The sequence below is a fragment of the Cydia splendana genome, chromosome Z (assembly GCF_910591565.1).
Source record: "Cydia splendana chromosome Z, ilCydSple1.2, whole genome shotgun sequence".
Lineage (NCBI taxonomy): Eukaryota > Metazoa > Arthropoda > Insecta > Lepidoptera > Tortricidae > Cydia > Cydia splendana.
This window is the reverse complement of record NC_085987.1, coordinates 39,884,885-39,910,353: the sequence shown is the minus strand read 5'-3', so window position 1 is coordinate 39,910,353 and position 25,469 is coordinate 39,884,885. Positions and strand designations below refer to the sequence as shown.

Genomic DNA, 25,469 nt, shown 5'->3' with positions numbered 1-25,469 from the left:
TAAACGGTTAAACCTGGAGTTACTATGGTTACCAGTACAATTCTACACTGGGTTAACGGTATAACCGCTTAGCCCCGGGTTAGTGGGATGGTGCAAGTGGCCATTCCATCAGAAAACGTTTCATAATGCGGTGTCTGTGTGGTCGGTGTCTTACCTGCTGTCATCCGTAGTATTGATCGACGACGGCCGTGAACCAGTCTTGGGTATTTTATTCTTCAGACCCTTTACCGCTGACTTCATGTTTTTACCTCCTTGCCGGACCTAAGTTCAAACATTTATTTTGTTAATTACAACATGGATTTATGGTATTTATTTTATAACTAATAGATGACACGGATAAAGAAATAGTAAAGATGCATAAAGGATTGCAAAATATTATACTTAGCAGTAAATTTGACAGCCGAAGTAGATTGCGCTGTACGGCCTTCAGCGGATTTATAAATCACTAACGTTTGACAGCCCAGAGGGCTTAGCCAATATGACAATCGTTGATAGAAAACGCCAGTCGAAACAAAAATATTGTAAGGAACTATTCACGTGACTTTTCGTAGAATCTGTCATTTCGTTTGGTGTCGATGCACGATTGTCATTTTGGCTATCCTCCCAGTTACTACAAAAAGTATGACGCAGTACAGCGCTTTCTAAATATCGATACCCTTAGTAGGCCTAGTTCACAGTCTTACTCATTACGCGGAAAATTTGGTTGTTGTAATAATGACCTTTTGTTTTTGCACTATGGTACTAAATGCAACCAATTTTTCTCCGTAATTAGTTAGTACGAGTGGAAACTATTAGGGTATAGATACATGAAATTCAAATGATTATTAGCTAATTTAGCTTTGTAGCGCGTTTATGAATAACGCCATGTAAAGTGACGGCACCAGTAATGGACACGGCACCAATTATGGTCATTTTTTTCGTTGATCGAATTTATTAAGCAACTGTCCCAACCTTTTTCAACTTGCAATTCTAAAGCATAACCAATAGACGTTTGAGCGGTCATTCTGACACGCGTCACCAAAATTGGCCATTTTGTTCTAAGATGGCTGCGAAGTGAAATCTCGTTGCGGGCGGTGGTCATGTAAATCCGTGTTTATTGTTGAAATCGTTAAGGAGGTGAGTACATATTTGTGCATGGTGTTATCTTGTGTTATGCTGTAATGAGATTTGATGTTATTTCTACTGAATAATACTATATTGCAAGTAAATTGAGCTAAGTTGAATATGTCCAATCACAGCAATAAGTTTTTTGTGGGGTTTGTTCATTACTGGATTCGATATTTTATGAAATTCAGTAATGGACAAGTGTCCATGCTTAAGTTTTTTATTACTTTTTTAGTTTATTGTATTAAATTATTTAATTTGTTGCACTAAACATTTGGGTTGAGTTGATTTTGTGTTTGCTCTTTATTTTCCAATCATGGACGATGTCCATAACTGGGTATTTTTAGTTGTCCATAATTGGGTTCTTTGTTTTGTCTTAGATGGCACCAAAGAAAAATTACACCCCCGAACAAATGGGGAGAGCATTGGATGCTGTAAGGATGGGAGAAAAGATTAGCACAGCTGCCCTCCGGTTTGGGGTTCCTCGAATAACCTTGCACAACAAGGTGACAGGCAAAAGTCCTGCAGTTTGTGCTATGGGGCCTCAAACTATCTTCACGCCAGAAGAAGAGGACATTCTGGTAAAATGGTTGGTCGCAATGAGTTAAAAGCACTTTCCCATAAATAGACAATTATTAACAGAGAGCGTGCAAAAAATTATATTAGATCAAGGGAAGGCCAATCCTTTTACAAATAACAAACCTGGAAAAAAGTGGTTTTCGTCATTTTTAAAACGACATCCAGATATAACAGAAAAAACAGCACAAAATCTTTCGAAGTCGAGGGATGACGTTACCGAAGAAGGCATCCGCAAATGGTTCGAAGAAATAACGACATACATAGAAGGTATAGGTTTAAAAGATGTTTTAGATGAACCCAGCCGGATATTTAATACCGACGAAAGCGCATTTTTTTGTCACCAAAAGCAGGCCGAGTTCTTTGTAAACAAGCAGAAAAACATCTGTACCAATTCTGCGGCGATGAAAAAGACAACCTAACTGTCTTACTCACTGCCAATGCCACCGGTCAATTAGCACCACCAATGATAGTCTTCAAGTATGATAGACTGCCAGCGCACATAACAGCCACTGTTCCTGAACATTGGGGCATAGGAAAATCTGAATCAGGCTGGATGTGTGGAAGCACATTCTACGAGTATATCACAAATATTTTCAATCCATGGCTAGAGGAGCAAAAGATACCAAAACCCGTCCTGTTTTTTTTAGATGGCCACAGATCACATTTAACATTACATCTATCAGATTTTTGCTCCGCAAACGGCATAGAGCTCATTGCTCTGTACCCCAACTCAGCCCATATCCTTCAACCAATGGATTTAGCAGTCTTTCGCCCTTTGAAATTAGCCTGGAGAAAAGAAGTTTCTAAGTGGCAACTGAACAATTTGGGTAAAGTCCTGAAAAAAGAACACTTTGCACCTGTGCTAAAAGACGCTATTAGCACAATATCAGAAGAATGCATTCGGAATGGGTTCAGAGCTGGAGGTTTGCACCCTTTCGGACCGGACTACATTGATATGAGTAAAATAAAAAAAAAAACATACACAAATTATTGAAAAGGAAGTGGACCCAAAGCAAATAGAATTTGTGAAATACTTGGATGCTGAGATAGTTGCTGTTTATTCGAGACAAAAGTTAGACTTGTTCAACGCATTATATCTCAAAGACAGGAGCACCGTTGAACAGAATATACCAAGTGAAGATGAATCGCTGTTTGTTATCTGGGCCAAAAACAAACAAGAGTCGTTTAATAGTGAAAGGTCTATTCCCCAAATAGATTCAGTAGAGAATCAGCTCTCCACATCAGAAGCTGCTCCAGATAACACAGAAAGTGAAGTGCAACATCCAAATTCGACGGCTATTTTAACCACGGAGGGCACTCTGCTGTTGGAATCTCAGAAAACATCATCTCTCAAACCACTGGAATGCACTGAAATTGAACCATGCCGAGATTCTTTAGCTTCACCTACAATAAGTGAATTACCTAACCAAATGGAGGAACCTGAGCAGACAAACCGAATTAGTGTCGAAAATCAAGAATTATCCTGCAGTACACCACCTACGCAGACCCAAACATTCCCAATAAATCAAGCAGTCGAAAACCAAATACCGGAATTTGTCCCAAGAACTAATAACACGGAAAGCCCATCAGCAACACCCGAGAGTGCGTCAGAAACTACTGCCAGAGTCCCTGTACGTAGTGTAACTCCTCAGAAACATCCTTTAGAAGCTGCTTTAGGTGTAGTGGTTCCATCACTTTTTAAGAAAAGCCTTTTTTGGCCCGAAGAACCGAAGGAAAAAAAAAAGAAAAAAGAGAAGGTACCATTTGCAGTGACTAGTAAATCTTGGCAAGAATATCACAGAAAAAAAAAATAGAAAAACAGAAGCTACAACAAGAAAAAGAAAAGAGAGCCCTAGAAAGACAGCAAAAAAAAAAATATTAAAAGAAAAAAATATTGCTGAGAAAAAAGGAAAATCTAAATCTAAACCCAAGTCTAAACATAGCCAGGACACTTCGTCTGAAGACACAGATGCAGAGATTGTATACGCTGAAAGTGATGATAGTGTTTTAAGTAATTCTGATAAAAGTAGAGAAAAACCTCAGGATCCACAACCATCAAAAAGACGCAAAATCCCCTTTATGAAGCAAGGTACAAAATCTACTAAATTTCCTCGATTAAATCTGAAATGCAATAAAAGTGATACAAATTCTGATGATGAACCTTTAAGCAGCTTAGCAGCAAACACAAACTCTGGCCTGGTAGTTGCTAAAGGACAATTTGTCATAGTCAAGTATGAGGGAGAATATTTTCCTGTAAAAACTGAGGATGTCGACCATAACCAGTATGAAGTAAGTACCATGATATTATCAACTGGAAACTCTTTCAGATGGCCTGACAAGCCTGATAAAAGCTGGTACAATGCTGGAGATGTTGTGGAACTTAATAATCGAGGCTTCTACAAAATTAAAGAAATGGAGAAGTATTTGCCAAATACATATACCTAGTTATCTAATTAATGTAGCTTCAATGAATCTCAGTAAAATAAGTCATACTGTGTGGAGTATTTGTAGAATTCTCAGTATTTAATTGTCTAAATCGATAAGTGAGGCTGTAAAACATACTTAACAAGATATTAAGCTAAATAACTGACTTTTATAAACAACGTAATTTCATTATTTTGGTACTTATATAATCTTTCTTTATTAAATAATAAATGCTTATTTTAGTTAAAGTTATACTAGGAGAAAAAGTAAACTTTTTTGTTCGTTCTTTTTTATATTTTATATTGTGCTTTATGATTATTGTATTGCTAAGATTCTAATTTCTTACCTGATAGATCTCAGTTGATTTGTTATGTTACCAATTCTGAGCTGCAGCTGCTGGCAAAGAGGTAAAGCCTCAATTAATGTTTAATAAATGACTGAAAACCAGATGGTTGATTGAAAGTCTGATAGTGTAACTTGGAAATCTAAGACTGTTCATGTTGAAAGTTCAAATAGCGTTAATAAAAGTTGATTTGTGACATCATTTGTTTCATTTATGTGTTCAATACAAAAGTGTCCATTAATGGATGTTCATAATTGGGTCCATGTCCATGACTGGGTGTCCATTACTGAATTTTTGATGTCCATCAATGGTGATTTCGTAAATTTCAATTTATATATTTTTTATTAATTATGTATTAAACATACAGGATTTTTGGTTTTGTTTAAATGTTCCTCATGTATTTGAGTCCCAAAATAAAAATCACCATTTTTGTATCGTCAAAAAACATCCCATTTTTAAACGAAATTCTAATTTAGTGCGCTTAACATGTCCATGATTGGTGCCGTCACCCTATCTTTGTGTGTATGTCTTACGCTAGAATCCAGAAAATATCTGTATAGAAAACAAATGAATATCCGTGCCCTGTGCACACGCACAATTGAACCTTAACACTAGGACATAAGGTTCACCGATGGTCAGTTGTTGCTGCCAATTCGTAAAAACATTTTCACCACACCAGCTCGGAAAGGCTCTCTTTATTCTACAAAAGCTTTTGACAAATTTTGTTATATTTCCTCATGTTGGCTGGTAGAATTCACTTTTAAATATATAAATATTTAATACTGTTAAATAGGCACAATGGTTGTCGATTTGCGGAAAATGCCCAGTATAACTAACTAACTAACTGTTCATTTTCATTTGATTTATAAGGTTTTACAATTGGTATTTTTCTCTCGTTGTTCAACCAGTTATTCATTTGTTTTAATAAAAATTAGCATGCAATAAATACAGTTATGTCCTATGGAGACCCAGTGCAGAAAATAATTTAGAACCAATCTATTATATTCGCTACTTCGTGGAGTACACATACTTTGCGGCAGCGCTAAATCAAAAACTAGGTAATTGTGAATAATGCGATACGTATATAATAAAGAACTCTATTAAATTTATACATATAAGTAATTTACCCAGTTAAAAATAGCATTGTATTTATTATTAGGCGATATCTATATATTCATTAAAGACGGCAATCATAATAAAATAAATATAAATAGCTATTTATCTATATGAAAGCCGAGCATGATGAAATTCGTGTTATATCGCTACAGGTGGCATACGATACGACGCGCTCCTTATCAAGATCTTCTATCTGAATCTCCATCGCTCTAGTCTAGAGACAGATGAATTTCGAAGTTAAACCATATTTTTCATGTGATGTGACATAGAGAAAACTAAAATACAGGGAGTTTATTTAGTCACCTGCAATAATTTACGGGGTGAATACTGCAAATAATCTGAATCAGATAATCTTTTCATGTAACAGCAGTTAACAGATGTTCCCAATGTAGCTACTTCGCCTTTTATTAAATAATATTATTTAATCAATCAATATTAGTAGGTACATTATATAATTATTTCTGCTGCCAAAATTAATGCCGAATGAAGAAGCTATTTAGGAGACTTCCTACCAGTAAAAATATATTTACAATGAATACTTACATTACGAAATATTAAGCAAGCTGCAATTGAGCTGAGCTAATACATACTACAGGATGAAGCTAAGAATACTGCATAACATATAAAAATATGTAATACATATCCTACATATAGTTACGAAATTATATCCTCCTAAGGCCCAAGGTCCTACCTATAGTATTTCTTTAGTTCGATGAAATTTAACCCGTATTTAATTGAAACAAAGTTGCATTTTTTTTTTCGTTAAATTTTTAAACAAATAAAAAATCGACTCTATTCTCTGCAATAGAGGTTCAAATTTCAGTGGCAAATATTGAGTTTATCGTTTGTTTGGCTGGGCCTTAGGAGGATATATTATTTTTTTTTTTTATCTGGACATGGAGAAACGTTACGCAAAACCTCGAATTCTTTAGAAAAACTTTTAAACCATAAAGAAACTAGATAGGTTATGGATAACTATCCGTAACTAACTAGTTACGCATAATGTTGTCTTCGACTCATGAAACAAAACGGATTTATTTTAACGGATTATATCGTGTATCGTATTTAAGATACGAGCCCCGATGCATATGTTTTCGTCTAGTAAGACCATTTTTGAGGTTCTCGCGTTTGTTCAAAAATAATGTTTTAGTTTAAAAATTACTAATATTTAATGCTTATACTAATGTAGTTTAAATTTATATAGTAATATTCTACAATAACTAAATCCAAATATGTACAAGAAATACCGTTTGTACTGAAAGAATAGTTATTTGTACAACAAGAGATCAAAGTTTGATATTTCTTCGAGTGCTTATTTTGAGTCCCGTGCAAGCGAAAGATTCTATAATAGATTCACGAGCGTAGCGAGTGAATCTAATTTAGAATCTTGAGCGTAGTAAGGGATTCAAAAGCGCACGAGATGTAAATAACTTTTATCTCGTGTAGTACACAAAATTTTTCTCCCTAAGCAGTGAGAACATACCTAGAGGGACAGAGATAATAGAACCCCAGTATATCGAACTTGTATTAGACCCCGCATGTTGAAATGACATTTGATTATAAAGGTAACTTGAATGTGTGTCTCACTCAGAGAGCAAAATGCGATTTTGCTCACTGAGTGAGACAAAATGACTCAGTGAGCAAAATCGCATTTTGCTCACTGTTTTTAAGAAGCAAAGTACCCTTGTTCGAGCTGCTGAGGTGAAAATAAAATAACGATTTTTTATTTTTTATTTGACGGGTAGGATTGTAACAGATGTGTAAAGGGCTATTACTAGGGAAAGCAACAGGGATCTGCCAATGAACTGACAATTTTGTTTCGAGCCTATGCATACAGAAGTGCTGTAGGAGAGGAGAATATGATTTGGACAACGTTTTTGAAAAGTACTTACGTCTTTTCAGCAATAAAAACCACATGCAATTTTATTATACGATCAAAATAAACTACATTAAACATTACTATTATGGTTCCCATTACTGGGTCATTTTATGTTCATGTGTAAAATTTATTAGAATAAACAAAATTGTTGCGTAGAACTAGACGAACTAATTTGCATCGGGGCTCGTACTTTTACTTTTCGAACCCGTTTTACAGCGTTTTACATCTAAGGGTCTCCCCAGATATATCGACGCGCATTCGGCAAAAGCCGATAGGAAAAAGCTTTTTCACCTCAGCAGATCGAACAAGGGTACTTTGCTTCTTAAAAACAGTGAAGAAAAATGCGATTTTGCTCACTGAGTCATTTTGTCTCACTTAGTGAGCAAAATCGCATTTTGCTCACTGAATGTGTCTCACTCAGTGAGCAAAATGCGATTTTGCTCACTGAGTGAGACAAAATGACATTCAAGTGACCTTTATAGTCAAATGTCATTTCAACATGCGGGGTCTAATACAAGTTCGATATACTTGGGTTCTATTATCTCTGTCCCTCTAGGTATGTTCTCACTGCTTAGGGTGAAAAATTTTGTGTACTACACGAGATCAAAGTTATTTACATCTCGTGCGCTTTTGAATCCCTTACTACGCTCAAGATTCTAAATTAGATTCACTCGCTACGCTCGTGAATCTATTATAGAATCTTTCGTTTGCACGGGACTCAAAATAAGCACTCGAAGAAATATCAAACTTTGATCTCTTGTTGTACAAATAACTATATGTCCACGCAATAAGAGCGAAAAAGCCGTCGACGCGTCGGCAGGCGCCGGCCGATGCGAGCCGAGCCGAACGACGACTTTTTCGCTCTTATTGCGCAGACATAAAGCTTTTTCCTATCGGCTTTTGCCGAATGCGCGTCGATATATCTGGGGAGACCCATAGTCTCCTGTTCACCACGAACGCTGCACGCTTTAAATGGTTCGAGACCTCGCGTCGGGATGTATTTTAAATTTATTATACGTGATATAATCCGTTGAAATAGTTTTATTCCATGTAGTTACGGATAAATTCATTAAATAAATCCAATTTTCAATAACTTAATTTATTTTATTTAAATATCGACAAAAAATTATAAAACTGATCTTCGTCTTTTAAAGAAAGAGTTTCCATGGTTCAAGTAAAAAAACACAGTGCATACATAAAATAAACTAAAAACAAACTAAAGCATTTTTAACAACTACCATCACCAATACGCAACATAATAGTACGCTCCACAGAGTAGTGAACAACTAGAATAATTTGAACGAAACAGTTCTGACGACATTGTCTGGGACTCACCGTGTTGACAGCTGACTGTACCGCGGGGTTCGCCTGGAAATATTAAAGATAAAACAAACACACGTAGTTAAAGCATGCATGCATATGGAAAAAGCTACGGGGTAACAGAGATGGCGATAGTTTTATGTTCACGATAATATTTCATGTGATATTTACAAGAGCATTATTAAGAAAAGTCAGCGAAGACACACTACATATACCTATTATAAATTATTCCTACAACTCATATACTAACGTAGGTAGTAAATTCATTACAAATTCCTTTTTTGGCGCATTTATAGTAGGTACTATAACGCTGCATTTTTTTTTTTGATTTGTTGCAGGAACTTTTATTCATAAAAGAACACATAATCTAAACATAAAACTAATTAAAAACTATACTTAAATATAAATATAAACTGAATATGTATAAAATAAACTACCTACTGAAACCCGTCACGGGCTGCCCGCGACGCAAAGGTATACTTTTTTTATTGTATAATTGGGAGAAAATGACTAATAATATTTTCATTTTCTGCGAATTCGCATAACTATAATAGTTTCTCAATCCACCAAGGCTCGGCGGATCGGCATCTAAAGCCGACCACTGACTAACAGTCCGCCGGACGATATCGGCCGGTCAGTTGTTCGGAACTGTCAAATTTTTGTTCTAACTGATAGGCCGATATCGTCCAGCGGCCTGGGGCCCGTTTCTCAAAAGCTTGTAACATGTAATACAAGTGGAAGGCCCTTTCTAACAAAAGCTGTCAAAAAGTGACATCCGCTTGTATTACAAGTTACAAGCTTTAGAGAAACGGGCCCCTGTTAGTCAGTGGTCGGCTTAACGTTCGCGATCTATCATGGTTCCGTCCTTATTATTATCACTTTTGATTTAGTCGAGTGAAAGATATTATACAATTTTGATCATAGTAAGGCCATGACATGGCAAATAAAAAAAATCCGTCCCTATACTTGCATTATAAACGGAACTCTGTCTATGTTACCTGGCTGAACAACCTCAAAGCTATACTCGGATTGTCTAATTAGGCAAGCCGTACTATTAAATAAATAGCGAAAGAATATTATCAGCTTCTTTTATTTGAAGGCTCTCTTTCATTACAAGAAATAGTATTTCTGACTGTACATGAGATGAGACGCAGAAGTATAAATAAGACATGGATTAGTTTGGGACTAAGGTAAGGCTAAATTAGTATAAAACCGTAAATCAACTCTCTAGAAGTTGTTCCAAGTCTATTAGGAAATTATACATTTGAAACAAAAACGCTTAACACATTTTTGATCAAATCATCGTGGCATTGATGTCAGTGTCCATCACTCACACCCGAAAGGCAGTATAATAAAACGTATTAAGAGTCACACGAGCCTAGCCGCCGCCATATAATCGATGTTACGTTCTCATTTTAAAACGATATTATACCTATGTCTGATACTATAAACAAGTGAGATTGAATAGATGTTTTACATACAGAACTTGTACCAAACATAGATATATATTACAAAATGTGCACGCCACGTTTCATGTAACTTAAGCTTCAGCGTAACTTTTATTGTATGGGAGCGTCTATTTGGCGGTGAGTACGTGTGACTCTTAAACGACACACTTTTTGACATAATTTTTACTCATCTTCATTATGCGATAAAAACGAGTACTATATCCCTCAGTAAACACAACTAACCATACAAAAGCATTACCTTATCTTTGAAATTTTTAAAGAAGGCACCGCCTTCTTTCTTTACAGTCTTGGCCCAGTCTTTGTACTGCTGTTTCAGTCGTTGGCCGCTGCCCGTCCCTAGTTTGTCGGCGTAGGCGTTACATTCAACTTCGAACTCGTCGTTAAAGCCTCTGCCGGAATTGAGCAATTCTAACCTTTCGTCTATAAACTGGAAATGGAGAAGGAAATGTGAAAAAAATATGTTTAAATCTTTAAGTACACATACATTCACAAGAGCTGGCATGAATGGAATGAGTGAGTGAATGAAAAAATCTGTGTGTATCACGTTAACCAATAAAATGATGGCTCGGACTGTATACCGATACAGGTTTCATTCATACAATGAAAGTTTAGTTCATTCTATACGTGCTTCCGTGAATCAACCTATACGTCTACTACAATTCATTAAAAAAATCAACTTCATTAAGTTTATTACTATTGATCAGAATTTTAAAACAAATAGGTTCCCATAATATTATTATTATTAGAAGAAAGAAAATGTCATGTATTTTATAGTCCGTCAAGGAACTTCAGAAATACGGGATTAAAACGAGAATTAGATGTGTCGAACATTTAAAATAATACAGAGGGGAAATGAATACAATAACCTGCTGTGAATGTAAATTTCTGATTATTTTGTCTAGAACGAATAAATTTACAACCTTAAAGTCAGTCTTAAAACTAATAATCGTACCTGTTGAAATATTTGTGATTGTAGTATTTTTCTAAGGAATGGTTGCATATTTTTTCTAGTTCTCACAAAAGCCTCAGGGTTGAACGTTATTTGTTGACCTTTTTCGATTCTAAAAAAGAAAAATAAAATCTAAACACAATTAATCGATTTCAATACACGATTAAAGATAGAGTACCTACTAAAACTTTTTAAACGGAAAAGAATAGAGATGAAAAATAGACAATTCCTATATCGTTGGGTGACAAGCAAAAGTCACTAACTAACATCATGGAAATTATTGGATAATAAACCGTGTTACAAGTGTAATAAAGTGCATTGTTACTTTAATTTTTAGATAGTACATACTTATATGTACTGCTATATATATGTATATGTACTCATAAAATAAACTTTTTTATTGTGAATAATTAACAAATATGTCAGTCGATTTACAATGCTTGATTCTTAGATGATTTAAGGTCTGTGACGATCAATATGATCATAAGTATCATAACAGTCTGTTTTCAGGCTATGTCACGGCGACAAATGTCTTTGGCAGGCAGCGGGATATTTACAGGCGAAAATAAATAATAAAATGTGGTAAAATAAGCCATAAAAGCTTTAAATGCCCTTTAATTAAACAGCAGATCCTATACTTTTAAAAGAAAATTATTCTCTTATTATAGCAATAACAAAAGTTATTTGTAAAAGCATCTATTTTAGTTACATATGGTCTAAAGGGGCCCACTAATTAACAGTCCGCCGGACGGTATCGGCCTGTCAGTTAGAACAAAATTTTGACAGTTCCGAACAACTGAAATGCCGATACCGTCCGGCGGAATGTTAATCAGTGGGCCCCTTTTCACTTAATCAAAAGGGTGTAGCATAATAGTGTCTCGAAATAAAACTCTGATATCCAATGACCATTTAATTGAACGCATTAAATTTTATATTTTAACTTAACCAATCAAATACGACCCCACAACTAATAAAAAAAACGTACAATTCAGGAGGAGGGTTCAGGAATACATTTGGAACATTGGCCTATTATGAATTTCACTCTATTTTCCTGTAGTTGCTCAGGGCACCGACCAGCTCCGCCTGCGACCGCGGCGAGTATCTCAGCAGCTCGATCTGATAGTACCTCGGGCGTATCCCAGAAATCACCGCTTCGATCATCAAGTCGTTCGGAGCGTTAGGCGAGATCCTCGCGAACAGTCTCCAGGCTTCGTTGACATACTCCGCGTAAGTGTCAGCATCGTTCGACGTGTATTCCCTGAATCTATTGACGAAGCGGATGTATCGTAACTCCCCGCAGAAGTGCACCATAAGTTGCTCCTTTATAGCCGGCCACTGTGAGAAGAGATGAGCGTTAGTCTCCGCCCAAATTTGGGCACGACCTTTAAGGCACGATAGAGCTTTAGTCATGGCGAGCGATGGCGCGATCCCTCTTACTTTGATCAGTGTATCGACCTGATTGCACCACTCACCGACAGTTACCCTTTGATTGTCCGGGTTATATTCTGGTAGGTAGATATCGCTGAGTTTATTGTTTTGAGCTTTGATGTTTAACACCATTCTCTCGAGCAGTTCGATCTGTCTCTTGAGCACTATAAGTTCGTTATTCTGCATAGCATCCTGAATGATCCCCGGGAGGCTTGGAGACTGCACTGATGTTGAACGAATGACATTGTGCAGTAAGTTGTTATTATAATCTTCGTCAGGCGTTGGCGGCTGTTTCGGGCGGGAAGGTACTCTTCTATCGGAGGACATTACTGACGCGGGTCTTCTAGATTAATTTGTAGTTGTTGACACTTTGAAAGCGTCGCGCGTACTGAGAGAAGACTATTACCGACTATGCACTTGTAGTATAGTTTACTAATTCGTTCCAATCTCAAGCCGCAATCGAAACGCAACACCTCGTGACATAAGGTGCAAAAGTAATACAAAAGGTTATCTTTGTTTACTCGAAACGCTTTTGTATTGCAATAGATTCGCTTCCGGGTACGTAATTCGTATTGAGAGCTACATCGCAATGGGATACAATAATATTAACATTTGAATAAATGTTATCGGTAAGAATATATTCCGCAGAAGTACTGTGCGTGATTACCAACATACGAATTTATTTAGTTATTCATACTTTATAGCACGATATAAAATTATACGAATGGTGAACTTAATCTTTTATAACATCGCATTTATATGTCCTTCCTGCTCTAAAAACGGTCCACATGACTGGCACTCATGACAGTTATCCCTCCTCCATAACTAAACCCCGCTCGCAGCTTTTAATGTTACTCAATACACATTTTGCAGTTGATAAAAAAATCTATTGCGGCATTACAATATTTTGGACGTTGTCAAGCAGCGCGCAGTACAGCTGTTCACTCGCGGCGACGCATATTGTACGTGAGATCATTATTGAGCCAGACTTCTATAGTCCAGTAGTATAGTGTAGTAGTATAGTAGTGTAGTCTATAGTAGTGTAGTGTAGTATAGATTCTAGTACGCTGAGTAGTGGTTAGAAAAACTACATAGCTCACCTTATAGCGTCTCGGTACCCTCCTATTAAACCAACCAGTGCCCGTAAAAACGCGCGCGACACGGCGTCTCCTAATGCATTCTTATCACTTAAAGCTTTCTTCAAACTGGATACCTGTAATAACAAAGGACAATAAACGTATTAACTCACATTTATAGACGGGTCTATCGTGAAATTATTGTATTACCTTTATTTACAGACGTTTCGACACAGGTTTCACTGGTCGTGGTCGAAACTGATGTCCCAGCAAAATGTCAAAACAGAGATTTGTTCAACTACCCGACGAAAATTGTGTGAAAAAGTTTGGGTGTAGACAACAAATGTCTTATTAATAAAAAATTAATGAAACTTGTTCAACAAGGGCTATATTACGTGCAGGGGAGTAATAGATGATTTTACTCCCTAAGGTATCTTATCGCATCCTCGGAAAATGTTTGACCAATATTTCACTTGTCAAACATAATTTTAACCGACTGTGTTAGTTTCAAAAACCATACTTTGTTCAAGTTTTTCGGTAAAGATTTAATGCCTTGTTCCGAAAAATCTAACCTAACGGCTTCTACATAATTGTAGGTAGTATTTTAGTTTTAGTCCCTTTAGGTTTTAAGTTTTAAGGTATTAATTGTGTATTTTTTTTTAATATATTAATGTATTTTTGATTAATAAATGACCTACTAGTATAGCCGTTAGGTTAGATTTGTCACCATTTTGAAAAATTGGCAAATGAAACATCAGGCTTAAAATGTTTCGAGGTTGCGATAGGTAACCCTGACCTCTTTAGAAATCTCTTGAAAAGTATATTCATATTCATATTTTAGACTTTACCAGGCTGACAGTCCAAAAATGACAATCGAATGTCATGTGGGAAATATATATCCCTCAGCCTGGTAAAGGGTTAAATAGGTAGGTACTCACTAGGGATGTACCGACTAGTCGGGAAAGCCGACTATCCGTCCTCATTTGTAGTCGGCGATTAGTCGGCAAAAATGGCCGATTAGTCGGCAAAAATGGCCGATTAGTCGGCACTTTATAAGTGACAGATAATCGGGGCGAAAAGAAATAAACAGCAAATATTTACCATAAACTTTTCACCTATTTTACCCAAATTCCTATTTAGGGTGCCTACGAAAACTTTTGTTCGAATTATTGACCGTGTGCTCGCTTTCTTATGTCCGATTGTCGTATGAATAGCCTTAGGATTTTTTTATTTATTTTATTTTATTTTTTAGCGTTATTATAATATGATGAATAGCGCGACGCAGGGGGAAAAACTATTATATTTTTAAGTGATCTGAACCGAACTTAAACGAAACTAATGATCTGGCCGACTAGCCGACTAGTCGGCCGACTAATCGGCCATCCGAGCGCCGATTAGTCGGCTAGTTGGCCAAATCAATAGTCGGTACATCACTAGTACTCACCAATTCAGGCGGAAGACTTTCTAAGTCTTGGAAGGGAGATCTCAGTTCGTTTTTGTCTACATTTAATACGACTACATCTCCTATATCCGACATCCTTACAGTCTGAAATGTGAAAACGAATAAAAATTACATATATATATACGATTATAGCATATAAAAAATCAAGATACACAACCGAACGTTTTGCACGCTGCCTATGCAAAACGTTCCTCCAATATTACTTAGGGCATTTTAAAATGCGTTTTTAAATATCAGTTCCTTAGCGATTTGAAAACAATTGTGATATTAGACAACAGGGACCGAAGTGTCAAGTACAAATGTTAAAAAAATACAACGACGCCTTTCCACCCCATTACTTTGCAGCATTTTACGTATTCTAATCTTCAAACTAGATTCAATAAACAACTGAAACCCTCTGAATCTATCACTGCTGCATTCTTGGAGTATTTTTTGTTACTGTAGTACCAATCTTAGTATAACATCATAGTATGACTACTCAGTCTACTGTCTCTTCTAAAATAAATGCGAAAGTAAGGTCTGTCTGTCAACAGTAAAGTATTGCTTAAACCGTTGAACCGAATTATATGAAATTTAATATGGAGATAGCATGAGGCGAGGGAGGACATAGGATAGTTTTTATCAATCATCATCATCATCATTCTACGCAGGAAGTCACGGGCAGAAATTGGGTTGTGACCCTGCCTTGCCTGTGAAGCCGATGGTCCTGGGTTCGAATCCCGGTAAGGGCATTTATTTGTGTGATGAGCACAGATATTTGTTCCTGAGTCATGGATGTTTCCTATGTATTTGAGTATTCGTATAATATATTTATCGTTATCTGAGTACCACAACACAAGCCTTCTTGAGCTTACCGAAGGACTTAGTCAATTTGTGTAAGAATGTCCTTATAATATTTATTTATTTATCTTACATTCATAACGCTAGCTGGAACTCCAATAAGAAACGGCATGGGCGCCAACAGATAATCCACAAAGTGTTTAGGCAGAATCGGTATAAATATATGCTGCCACGACATCGGGAATAAAGTCGCGTTGGCCGCCTGGACACACGCCGATAACCGGGAGGGCTTGGATGCTACGATGGCGACTCGTCTCTCGTGTAGTAATGCTGCCCATAACCCTGCCATGCATTTTGTGTCTACCGCGCTGAAGTATTCCGTTAAGTTACACTGGAAAAACGTACAGCAAGTGTTATTATATACAAAATATTTCTGCAAGAGTGTCAATTAAGTGCTTTCGCATCGATCAAAAACTATAAAACTGAGGAATATTCAAAATATTTAAAACGGGTCTCTCACGTACTTAAGTGGAATAAAGCTCGACCTAATACACTGATCTAGTTTCTTAAAGTGTCGACGACTGTACCAACAGTCGCCATCAGATTTATCTGAGCGGCCAATGTGCTCACAAATATCTGAACATGACTCTGTTGTCAAGGCGTTCGAGTACATTCTATTTTTTACATACATTCTCAGGGATGCTCGAAAGACGGCCGTCGGGTTTTTTCAAGAAAACACGCTTCGACTTGCTTTATCGGTCACTATTAGGGCTGATTTAGACGGCGCGCGAACTCGCATACGATTTTAGTTACATTGCGGACTGCCGGTTACGTCCAATTCAACCGACCGATCAAAACCGAGTTCTCGCATCGTCTAAATGAGCCCTTAGTCTGTAGTTTTTTATCGGCAGGTTAGCTCTAGAGTTTCGCATGATTACCGATATAAATATTCTCAATCGACCAAGTATGGACCATAAGCACGAAGAATTTCGTATATTGATCCGCCTGTTCCTCTCTCCTGCTTGTGTCTATCGCATTATTATATTGATACCCTGCTCGCAAAGTGGCAATGACCGCCGGCATCATCGGCGGGACAGCGATATAATTATACGCGTGCGATAGACACAGGCAAATTTTTCGTGCTCAGGGCCCTTACTTTAGGTCTTATAACGTTGCCGTAAGATATACAAGTGGTACATACATTTTCAGGGATGCTCGGAAGCCGGCCGTCGGGGTTTTGGCAAGAGAACACGCTCCGACCCGCGTTGTACGTCACTTTCAGCGTGTGATCCTTCATCGGCGGCCGGATCCGACACGCCTCGAGGAACGACGTCAGCTCTCCCTTCTCTGGACTGTTTATTAGGTTCGATATATTATTTAATAATCTGGAAAGAGATAGCATGGATGAAACATACGTGAAAATCGCTTTGCTACTATTATAAGATATTTTTCAACCCTTATATATTCCACGAAATGAACATGTTAGAATTAAAGGGCCCTGAATAAGGGGCTAAGTTAAACAAAAAATACGGTTAATGCATAGCTAACTTAAAAATCTAATAGAGCTAAATATGTTTCAGTAAAATTCGTTCAGCATGCACCTTTATATTCACGCGCGGACTAAAAAAAATCGCGAAACAAAATCGGCTAATGCATAGCTAACTTAGGATATATTACCAATATATGTATATGTCCTATAGTAAAATCCGTTCAGCATAATCTTTATAATCACTAGCGGACTACGATTAAATTCCAATTTTATAACATTAACACATTCGCTGCAAAGTGCCCGAAGCTATTTCATAAACGAGCTTTATTTTACAGTTCTGATTATAATACTGATCACAACTACTAAAATCATTCGCTTAGCTTTTTTATTTATTTCATTTATAACAAGTGGCTTTGTGAGCTGTAGAACCCTGTAGAAGATAATTCAAATACTGAATCGAAAAAAAAACCATTAGCATCGTCGAACCTGCTCACAAAATTACACGATAATTGATTAAGATAAGTCGGACATATTTAGGAAAGCTTTTAATCCCAAGTTAAAACGAAGATGCTTTGCTCAGCGTACATATTATCGATAAAACCAATTTAAAGTGAACAAATATAGAGATATAGACATATTTGTCATTAGATTAGGCATTAGGTCCGCCATTTGTACATTGTATTTTATGTATTTTGTGAATTATCGTTTAAATTCGCTTAGCTTACAATGCGACTTCTATTGTGGTTTTCATTTATACAAGTAGGTATATAAACATAAGGACAAGGAAAAGTAACAAACCAAAACTCTTTCTATATTATGTACTTAGATAATCAAATCAAAGTCTGTATGTAAATGTATAAAACAAATATAATTAATGTTTCTTAATATATAGTTCTAGATTCCCTTCACTTCATTCTCAATTATCATAATTTTATTTTATTTTTATTTGAAAAATGTTTACATGACCTTACAGACAGATCCAATGCGCCATGAAACTTAACATTAACATATACCAAACAGGTACATATAACTATTACAAATAACAATCAGGTACAAACAAACAATTACAAATCACTAGTCCTTTATCACATCCACAATTTTATTACACCTTAACGGATGTGATGCGAGGCATCCATCACCTCACAGAATCTCAGGCATTCATTTCTCACATTTAATTAAGGAGTATCGTATGTACTAATCCAAGTTAATTCCAGTTCTAGTTAAAATATAAATACCAATATACAGTATGTATCAGAACGAAAGGCAAAGAAAGAGACCCATTAATGTTTAGGTCATACTGAGCAACTTTTACTATGGGACCAACCCCAAAACGCGAAAAACAAAATTAACTCTCCCATAGGAAATTTCAACATCAGACCAGCAAAATGTATGAAACTTCCAATATTTTTTTCCCAAAAGGGTTGGTCCCAAAGTAAAAGTTGCTCAGTATGACCTAAACATTAATGGGTCTCTTTCTTTGCCTTTCGTTCTGATACGTACTGTATATTTGAACAAGAACTTTCACTAGAATCTGTTCTGCGGTGTTTGCGTGATTAAGCAAAATACGAGCTTTCACATTTAGAACGTTACTAGGATTTAGTGACACTAGTTTGCAACACCCTATGCAGAATGAATATCCATAATATATCACTGGCAAGGCAGTTTACTGTGCGATTGTAAAGCTTATAACAACGAGGTAAGACCTTCTAGTAGGTAACTACGATTGTAGACGTAGCATCATGAATTGAGCGAAGGCCGAGCCACTTACGGCCCCCTATATAGATTGCCAGGCTAACTATTACTATATTGGGCCTATCATTTGTTATGCAAGTAGGAGGTGCGAACAAATCTCAAACTGTAGTAAAGATATAAAATAGGTATATATGTATGTAAAAAGGCAAAATAAAAAAACGATTATATGCACTTTTACTCTAATATACACTCGAGAGCAATGAAAAGAGTTAAAAGCGACGAAAGCGCTTGGCTGAATGGTCTTCCCTAATAGACGGTCTTCTCCACATTGACCTTACAACTTATTTAAGAACTGGTTACTTACTTATAAAATATGTCGTGCCATGGTAAGTGAGACATTATTACTAGAGCGGTGTTCGTTCTGGGGTCGTATCGGCAGAAACAAAACGTATACTTTGAATCCACAGCCGTCATCACAAACGAATAGTGCTGGACGAATGTACTGAAAAAAAAAAAAAACAAATTGTTAATATTATATGTAATTATATTTACACTCCAACCACGCTGAGTTGGCGCCGACTTGGCACAGTTGGCAGTGACAATGTATGACCGCGCCTCAATTCATGTTCAAGGGTACATCCTGAGCTAATTACTAACCTTCTCAAAGAAAACGATATTCTAATTAACTCCATTTTGGCGATAATCAATGATTTATAGTTTGCATTTTCTCAAATGATTTTTACGACTAAGACCCTAAGGTTTTAACAAAAGCCATTGTTTCTTGTATGCGAGCGGTTTAGCTCCCGTATTAGCCACGTGCTAAAGCAACAATGTCCTTTAAAAAGCAACTGTATCGTGATAGTATTAAGGTTCAAATATATGTATGTATAATATGAAGGCTCGCCTACATAACAATGAGGTAGTCGATCGTCCTACATTACCAAAACATGTTAACTCGTATGAGCTGTTACATAGATTTGAACCTTAATACTATCACGATACAGTTGCGGTCTAAACGACATTGTTGCTTTGCCAACGGGAGCCGACCGCTCACACAAAAGCTTTTATTTAAAACAGGGACCGAATACTGATATATTTTTCATACAAATTAACCGGTATTCAATTTGGGTATCTTGGTTGTTTATGTATATTTTTGAACTTAATTTAGCTAATCTGATCAATCATTATCCTTACCTAGGTATTCTATACTACAAATACTAGGTATTCTATAATATCAAAGAAATATTTAATTTGAAAGCTGTGAGATATTTTGATTTTTAGTTATACCGGTAACGGTCTCTGATTTAAAAGATTAGGGTCTTAGGCGTAAAAATTATTTGAGAAAATTCATACTATATTTTTATCTAAGGCCCCTACGAGCGTGAAAACTAGCATTAGGGCCTTTATACATATCAATTAGTGTTTAGAATGAGTTTATACATTTGCTACATTTACTATTTATACAAGTACTTACTATCTCGGACGATCGACAATCAAATAGTCATTGATATGTCATAGTTTTCAATTGTTTGGTGGATTGAATTGAAATATAAATGTCCACGTTACAACAACTACTTTTAACGATTAAAAAAAGAAAATTATAACTATACCATTTAGTTTACTTAAATTTGTGGAGTTAAAAATAAACACCGTGTAGAAACTCTTACTTTTTGAAAAATGTAGTCTACTCATAATATAGCCATCAGAGCCGTATTTATAGTAACTACGCTACGGTGGATCACAAGTAATACACACCGCCATAATTGACTGCTAATAACAGAATACTTCCTTTCAGCTTTGCTGTAACGTACGCAATGGCTAAACGCCCCTTTCGCAATAGTACTGAAAGAGACGGAAAAGGCTACCTTAAGCAGATTGTCACGTTAATAGTTAGAAGTTATGCTAGACCAACTGCCTAGACTGTAGCTAGTCACAAGTAATAAAATACTGTCATATTATAAAATCTAATTTACCTAAGATATCACATAAATTTTAATCAATGATTCATAAATCATAACTAACCACACGTGGATTGTTATATATCAATACATTATATTAATAAAGATACAACAAATAGCACTTCAGAGTTATACTATAATACTCTCAAAAAGGTTCGTGTAAATACAGACACTGCAGTGTCACACGGCTCTTTTAATTTTGCCGTTTATTTAAATCGCATTTCATAGTTAGCATAGAGTTAATAATCGGGTTCTTATGTTGTTGTTCTTTCATATATAATTCTCAGATCACTCGCCTATCTAATTCACAGGGGAATGTGAACTTAGGAACATCTTTTAGTTCATCCTCTGTTCTGAGTCCTTCTGGATATTTTCTGATGATATACGGCTCTCGTGGTTCCTTTGTGGGGTCCCCAGGTGACACTTCACAAAACAATTCGAACAGCCGAGCTGTGTCTCTGAAATAAAAGAGAATAGCACATCAGTGCATTGTTTTATTTAAATAATACAAACCACTTTCTAAAAAAAATATTTTGAGATTAAAGGCCTTAATAAAATGGCCCCCACATCACATAGAACGTGGTGACAGTCAAGTCAACACACAGTCAACAGACTGTGACAGTTATAGTCAACTGTAGCAGTACAGTCAACATCAAATTAACAGTAGTCAAAGTGGGTAAATATATTGGATTATTATGGATGTATTTGGCAACTTTGGTCAGTACTATCTACTTAACGCGCTGCCTATACCATAAACTAGGGTAACTATTCTTTACTAACTGACCATCAGTCAGTGACCCTGACTGCCCTATTACCAATAAACAATGTCTAATACTTAAACACGCTGGAATATGTAGAAAAATATACCTACCTAGGAAAGAACATTAGGTTCAATAAAGACAATAATGAAACGGAAATAGAAAGGCGAATACAACAAACATGGAACAAGTACTGGAGCCTAAAAGGTATATTTAAAAGTAACATGCCAATAGCCATTAAAACTAAAGTCCTAAACTCAAGTGTCTTGCCATGTATGACATACGGAAGCCAAACTTGGAAATTCACGGCAAAAGCTCAAAGAAAAATCATTACATGTCAACGGGCGCTAGAAAGAAGCATGCTCAATATAAGAAAAATAGATAAAATAAGACTCTCAAAAATAAGAGAAAAAACAGGAGCAACAGATGCCTTGAGCTATGCAAAAAGACTAAAATGGAAGTGGGCAGGCCACACAGCAAGGCTTACAGATAAGAGATGGACATTAATAGTCACCAAATGGAGAGGTCCACTTGGCAAAAGAGGCCGGGGCAGACCACAAATGCGTTGGGAGGAAGACTTAAAAAGAACAGCCGGCACAGACTGGATGGCGACAGCACAAGACAGGGACAAATGGGCAGCAATGGAGGAGGCCTTTACCCACTAGGGATTCATTAGTATCAACACATATTATAAGTCATAGTTTTATTTTAAATTTTTTTATGTAAACACGTTACAATGAATAAAGGGCTTTTTTATTTTATTTTATTTTTATAATACTTATACCTGAGCATAAACCAATAAACAATGTCTAATACTTATACCTGAGCAGATTCCTTATTCTAGGGCCATAGATATGGAAAGGTTGTATATTTCAGTTCACATGTTTACTTATGTTGGTTATTATTAAGGTTGTTTGTTTGTGCTAAGGATCAAATAAATAATAAACAATAAAGGTTTTCAATAGAATTCACAATAATAATAAACAACAAGTAAAAGTATATTTAATTAAAACCAATAATTCATATTCAAAATACATCTTCTGTTTAGTTCATATTCCTACTTAAAATCTGTTTGTTGAATAACTAATTACCTTCATAGTTCATTACAATAATTGTATTAATCTGGAAAACAAAAACTCTCAGGCTTTTTACATAAAGGTTACAGCCATTAACCAACTTCCACTAAAAACTCGGACTATCCTATTGCCATAAGGTTGTGGACAGTCAGTTACAGTTCAAACACAATGTGTGAGGTAGCATGACCACAATTTCAATATACTAACCCTTAACCATCCAGTTTATTAAGACCCCAAACCCACAGTTTTCATGTTTGAACTGTGTCAACAGTGTTATGCGCACTTTATTATGCACAGTATTTTAATAATATATTTCTATATTACATTCACAACCACAACCCAGAAGTGTCCAAAAGTGTGCATTCTTTACACTACCATGGTGTCTCGGTGGTCTGATGGCCTTTGACGTGTACCGAGCTACTAACAATGGCGATGACAATGATGTATGCAGCTCGGGTGTGTGCAAACCCATGTCTCCCCTCATCGAATGATTGTATAGACTGTGACACTACTATGTTTAAAATTCTCTACACGATGGGCTATTCATTTTAATCTATTTGCAGCTGTCAGATTCACAGCCAACTACTCATTATTTAATAAAAATATTATGGCTTGGAAAAAATAAGAAACAACTCTTGAATAGGCATTTATATGAACATACTGTTATTGAATGAAACCAAGAAAGAGATCTTTGAAAACACAGCCACAGACATTGCACATTTAAGAAAACGAAAGGTTCTGCTGCCCTTTCTTTTTGTTTCCGTACGGGTTATTTGAACAGGTAAGCTAATAAAGGTGACACTAATTTTTCACTTTAGTTAGCAATATTAGGTTTGTAATGTGATATGTACCTTAAACAATAGCATAACAGCATGAATTTAGGAAGTAGGCGTATGGCTTGTTTACGTTCGGGATACTACGATATCAACAAGCGAACGAGTGTTACCAACGGAAGCGACAACACTCGAGAGATATTAAATAGGAAATACGTATCTTTGTGGCGTGAACCGGAGCTATTAAGTATAATAAATCATTTCTCACGCGGCTACTAACGAACCGTCACCTTTATACAGATAAGAGGGAAGGAAATGAAACAATTACCTTAGCCTGGAACCCATTTCTCGACGTGGTACTCTTCAAATTTTGACCGAATTAAGCGTTTCGCTGTGCATTGTGTATGCTTACGAGTATAAAGATCTAACGATTATGAGACATCACAGGCCATAGAACACTAAATACGGCGGGGAACTGGCATTTTCTAATGATTTTTTTAACTGTTACGAAAGACTGTATTGAGTCACCATGGTTCAAAGAGACAGGCGAACACTGCAGCATACATCACAAATTGAGTACCAAAGAGAAACTCACGATTTTTTTCGCAAATGTCATATCGGATGACGTTAAGAAATCCAATAGGATTTTTAGTTTGATCAACGTACAGAGTGTTCATTGGTTATTTTGCTGTCAGAAGACGAATGACATTGACATGTAAGTTAAAATGTTGCCTTAAATAAATAGAAATAAAGTTGCCTTAAAGAAAATACACAGAAATGTGTGCGGCAATCTGGCAATGTCACCATTGCCACATACATGTCAGACCGAGAAAAGTCTGCAACGATTTTGATAGCCCACGCAGTGCAAGTGTCATTTTAAACGTCAAACTTCTATGAAATTATGACGTGTAAAGAACGCTTACACTGCGTGGGCGGGCTATCAAAATCGCTGCAAACTTTTCTTGGTCTAACACCCACTCACTGCTGGCCTTTAAGGCCTCTCCAGATGGGGACAATTTTTCTACAGTCTGATTAAATTGTCCGATCAAATAAGGCCGTGCGGGCGCAAAAGCCAATTTGGCTCGTCGAATTCAACCGCCGATTATGACCTATATTATCGCTAAAATGAGGTGCGGAATACCAATTTGTGACGCTAGTATTCGTGCTTCGGGCCATTTCTTTAATTTAAAGCGTCGGGTTAAATGAAATGAAAAATGTTAGACCTTCATGGTTTACTTAAACTTGGTCAAGCAGATCTTGTCAGTAGAAAAAGGCGGCAAATTTGAAAAATGTAGGCGCGAAGGGATATCGTCTCATAGAATATTTGAATTTCGCGCCTTTTTCTACTGACAAGATTTGCTTGACCATCTTATAGATATCGATGACTAGATTCTGGCTAGCCAAATATTGTTGACAGATATTTCCTTGTTGTATCACCAAATTGTCTATGATATTAACCTCCTGCCGCCCAAAGACCTATTAAAAGGTCTCCGACTGAGTAGTGGTTCCGGCCCAAGCATAATTACACTTTTAACTTATACGCGCTCAATGACCTATTAAAAGGTCTACAACTTTAACCTGTCATAAAAATTCAAATTTATCGCGTATTGAATTCAGATCAGTTCTGAAGGAATACATCATATTTGACGTTTTCAATAGATGTCAATCTGTGTAACATGATATGTAAGTCTTGAAGTAATATCCAAAACAATGACGAGGGGTCGAGGACGTGGTAATTTAATCGATGATTTCCTGGCTATCTCGGCATATTCCTTGTGTATTTTTGTTGTAAAT

General features: G+C 36.4%; 1 protein-coding gene across 2 annotated transcripts in view; it reads right to left on the bottom strand.

Annotated features, from left to right (window-relative positions):
- The window catches only part of LOC134804052 (DENN domain-containing protein 1A-like), a 30,000-nt gene extending 5,651 nt beyond the window's left edge, over positions 1 to 24,349 (bottom strand). The window contains exons 1-11 of one of the 2 annotated variants that reach the window (XM_063776935.1): positions 24,004 to 24,349; positions 21,365 to 21,526; positions 19,475 to 19,612; positions 17,131 to 17,314; positions 16,063 to 16,320; positions 15,132 to 15,233; positions 13,712 to 13,824; positions 11,187 to 11,295; positions 10,473 to 10,661; positions 8,781 to 8,813; positions 155 to 261 (exon numbers count right to left, since the gene is read on the bottom strand). In XM_063776935.1, coding sequence (XP_063633005.1) covers positions 155 to 261; positions 8,781 to 8,813; positions 10,473 to 10,661; positions 11,187 to 11,295; positions 13,712 to 13,824; positions 15,132 to 15,233; positions 16,063 to 16,320; positions 17,131 to 17,314; positions 19,475 to 19,612; positions 21,365 to 21,526; positions 24,004 to 24,020 — 1,412 coding nt within the window. In that variant the 5' untranslated portion in view covers positions 24,021 to 24,349. The remainder of the gene's footprint in view (positions 1 to 154; positions 262 to 8,780; positions 8,814 to 10,472; positions 10,662 to 11,186; positions 11,296 to 13,711; positions 13,825 to 15,131; positions 15,234 to 16,062; positions 16,321 to 17,130; positions 17,315 to 19,474; positions 19,613 to 21,364; positions 21,527 to 24,003) is intronic. The other variant, XM_063776934.1, reaches the window with a different exon arrangement.
- Between the last annotated feature and the right edge of the window lie 1,120 nt (positions 24,350 to 25,469).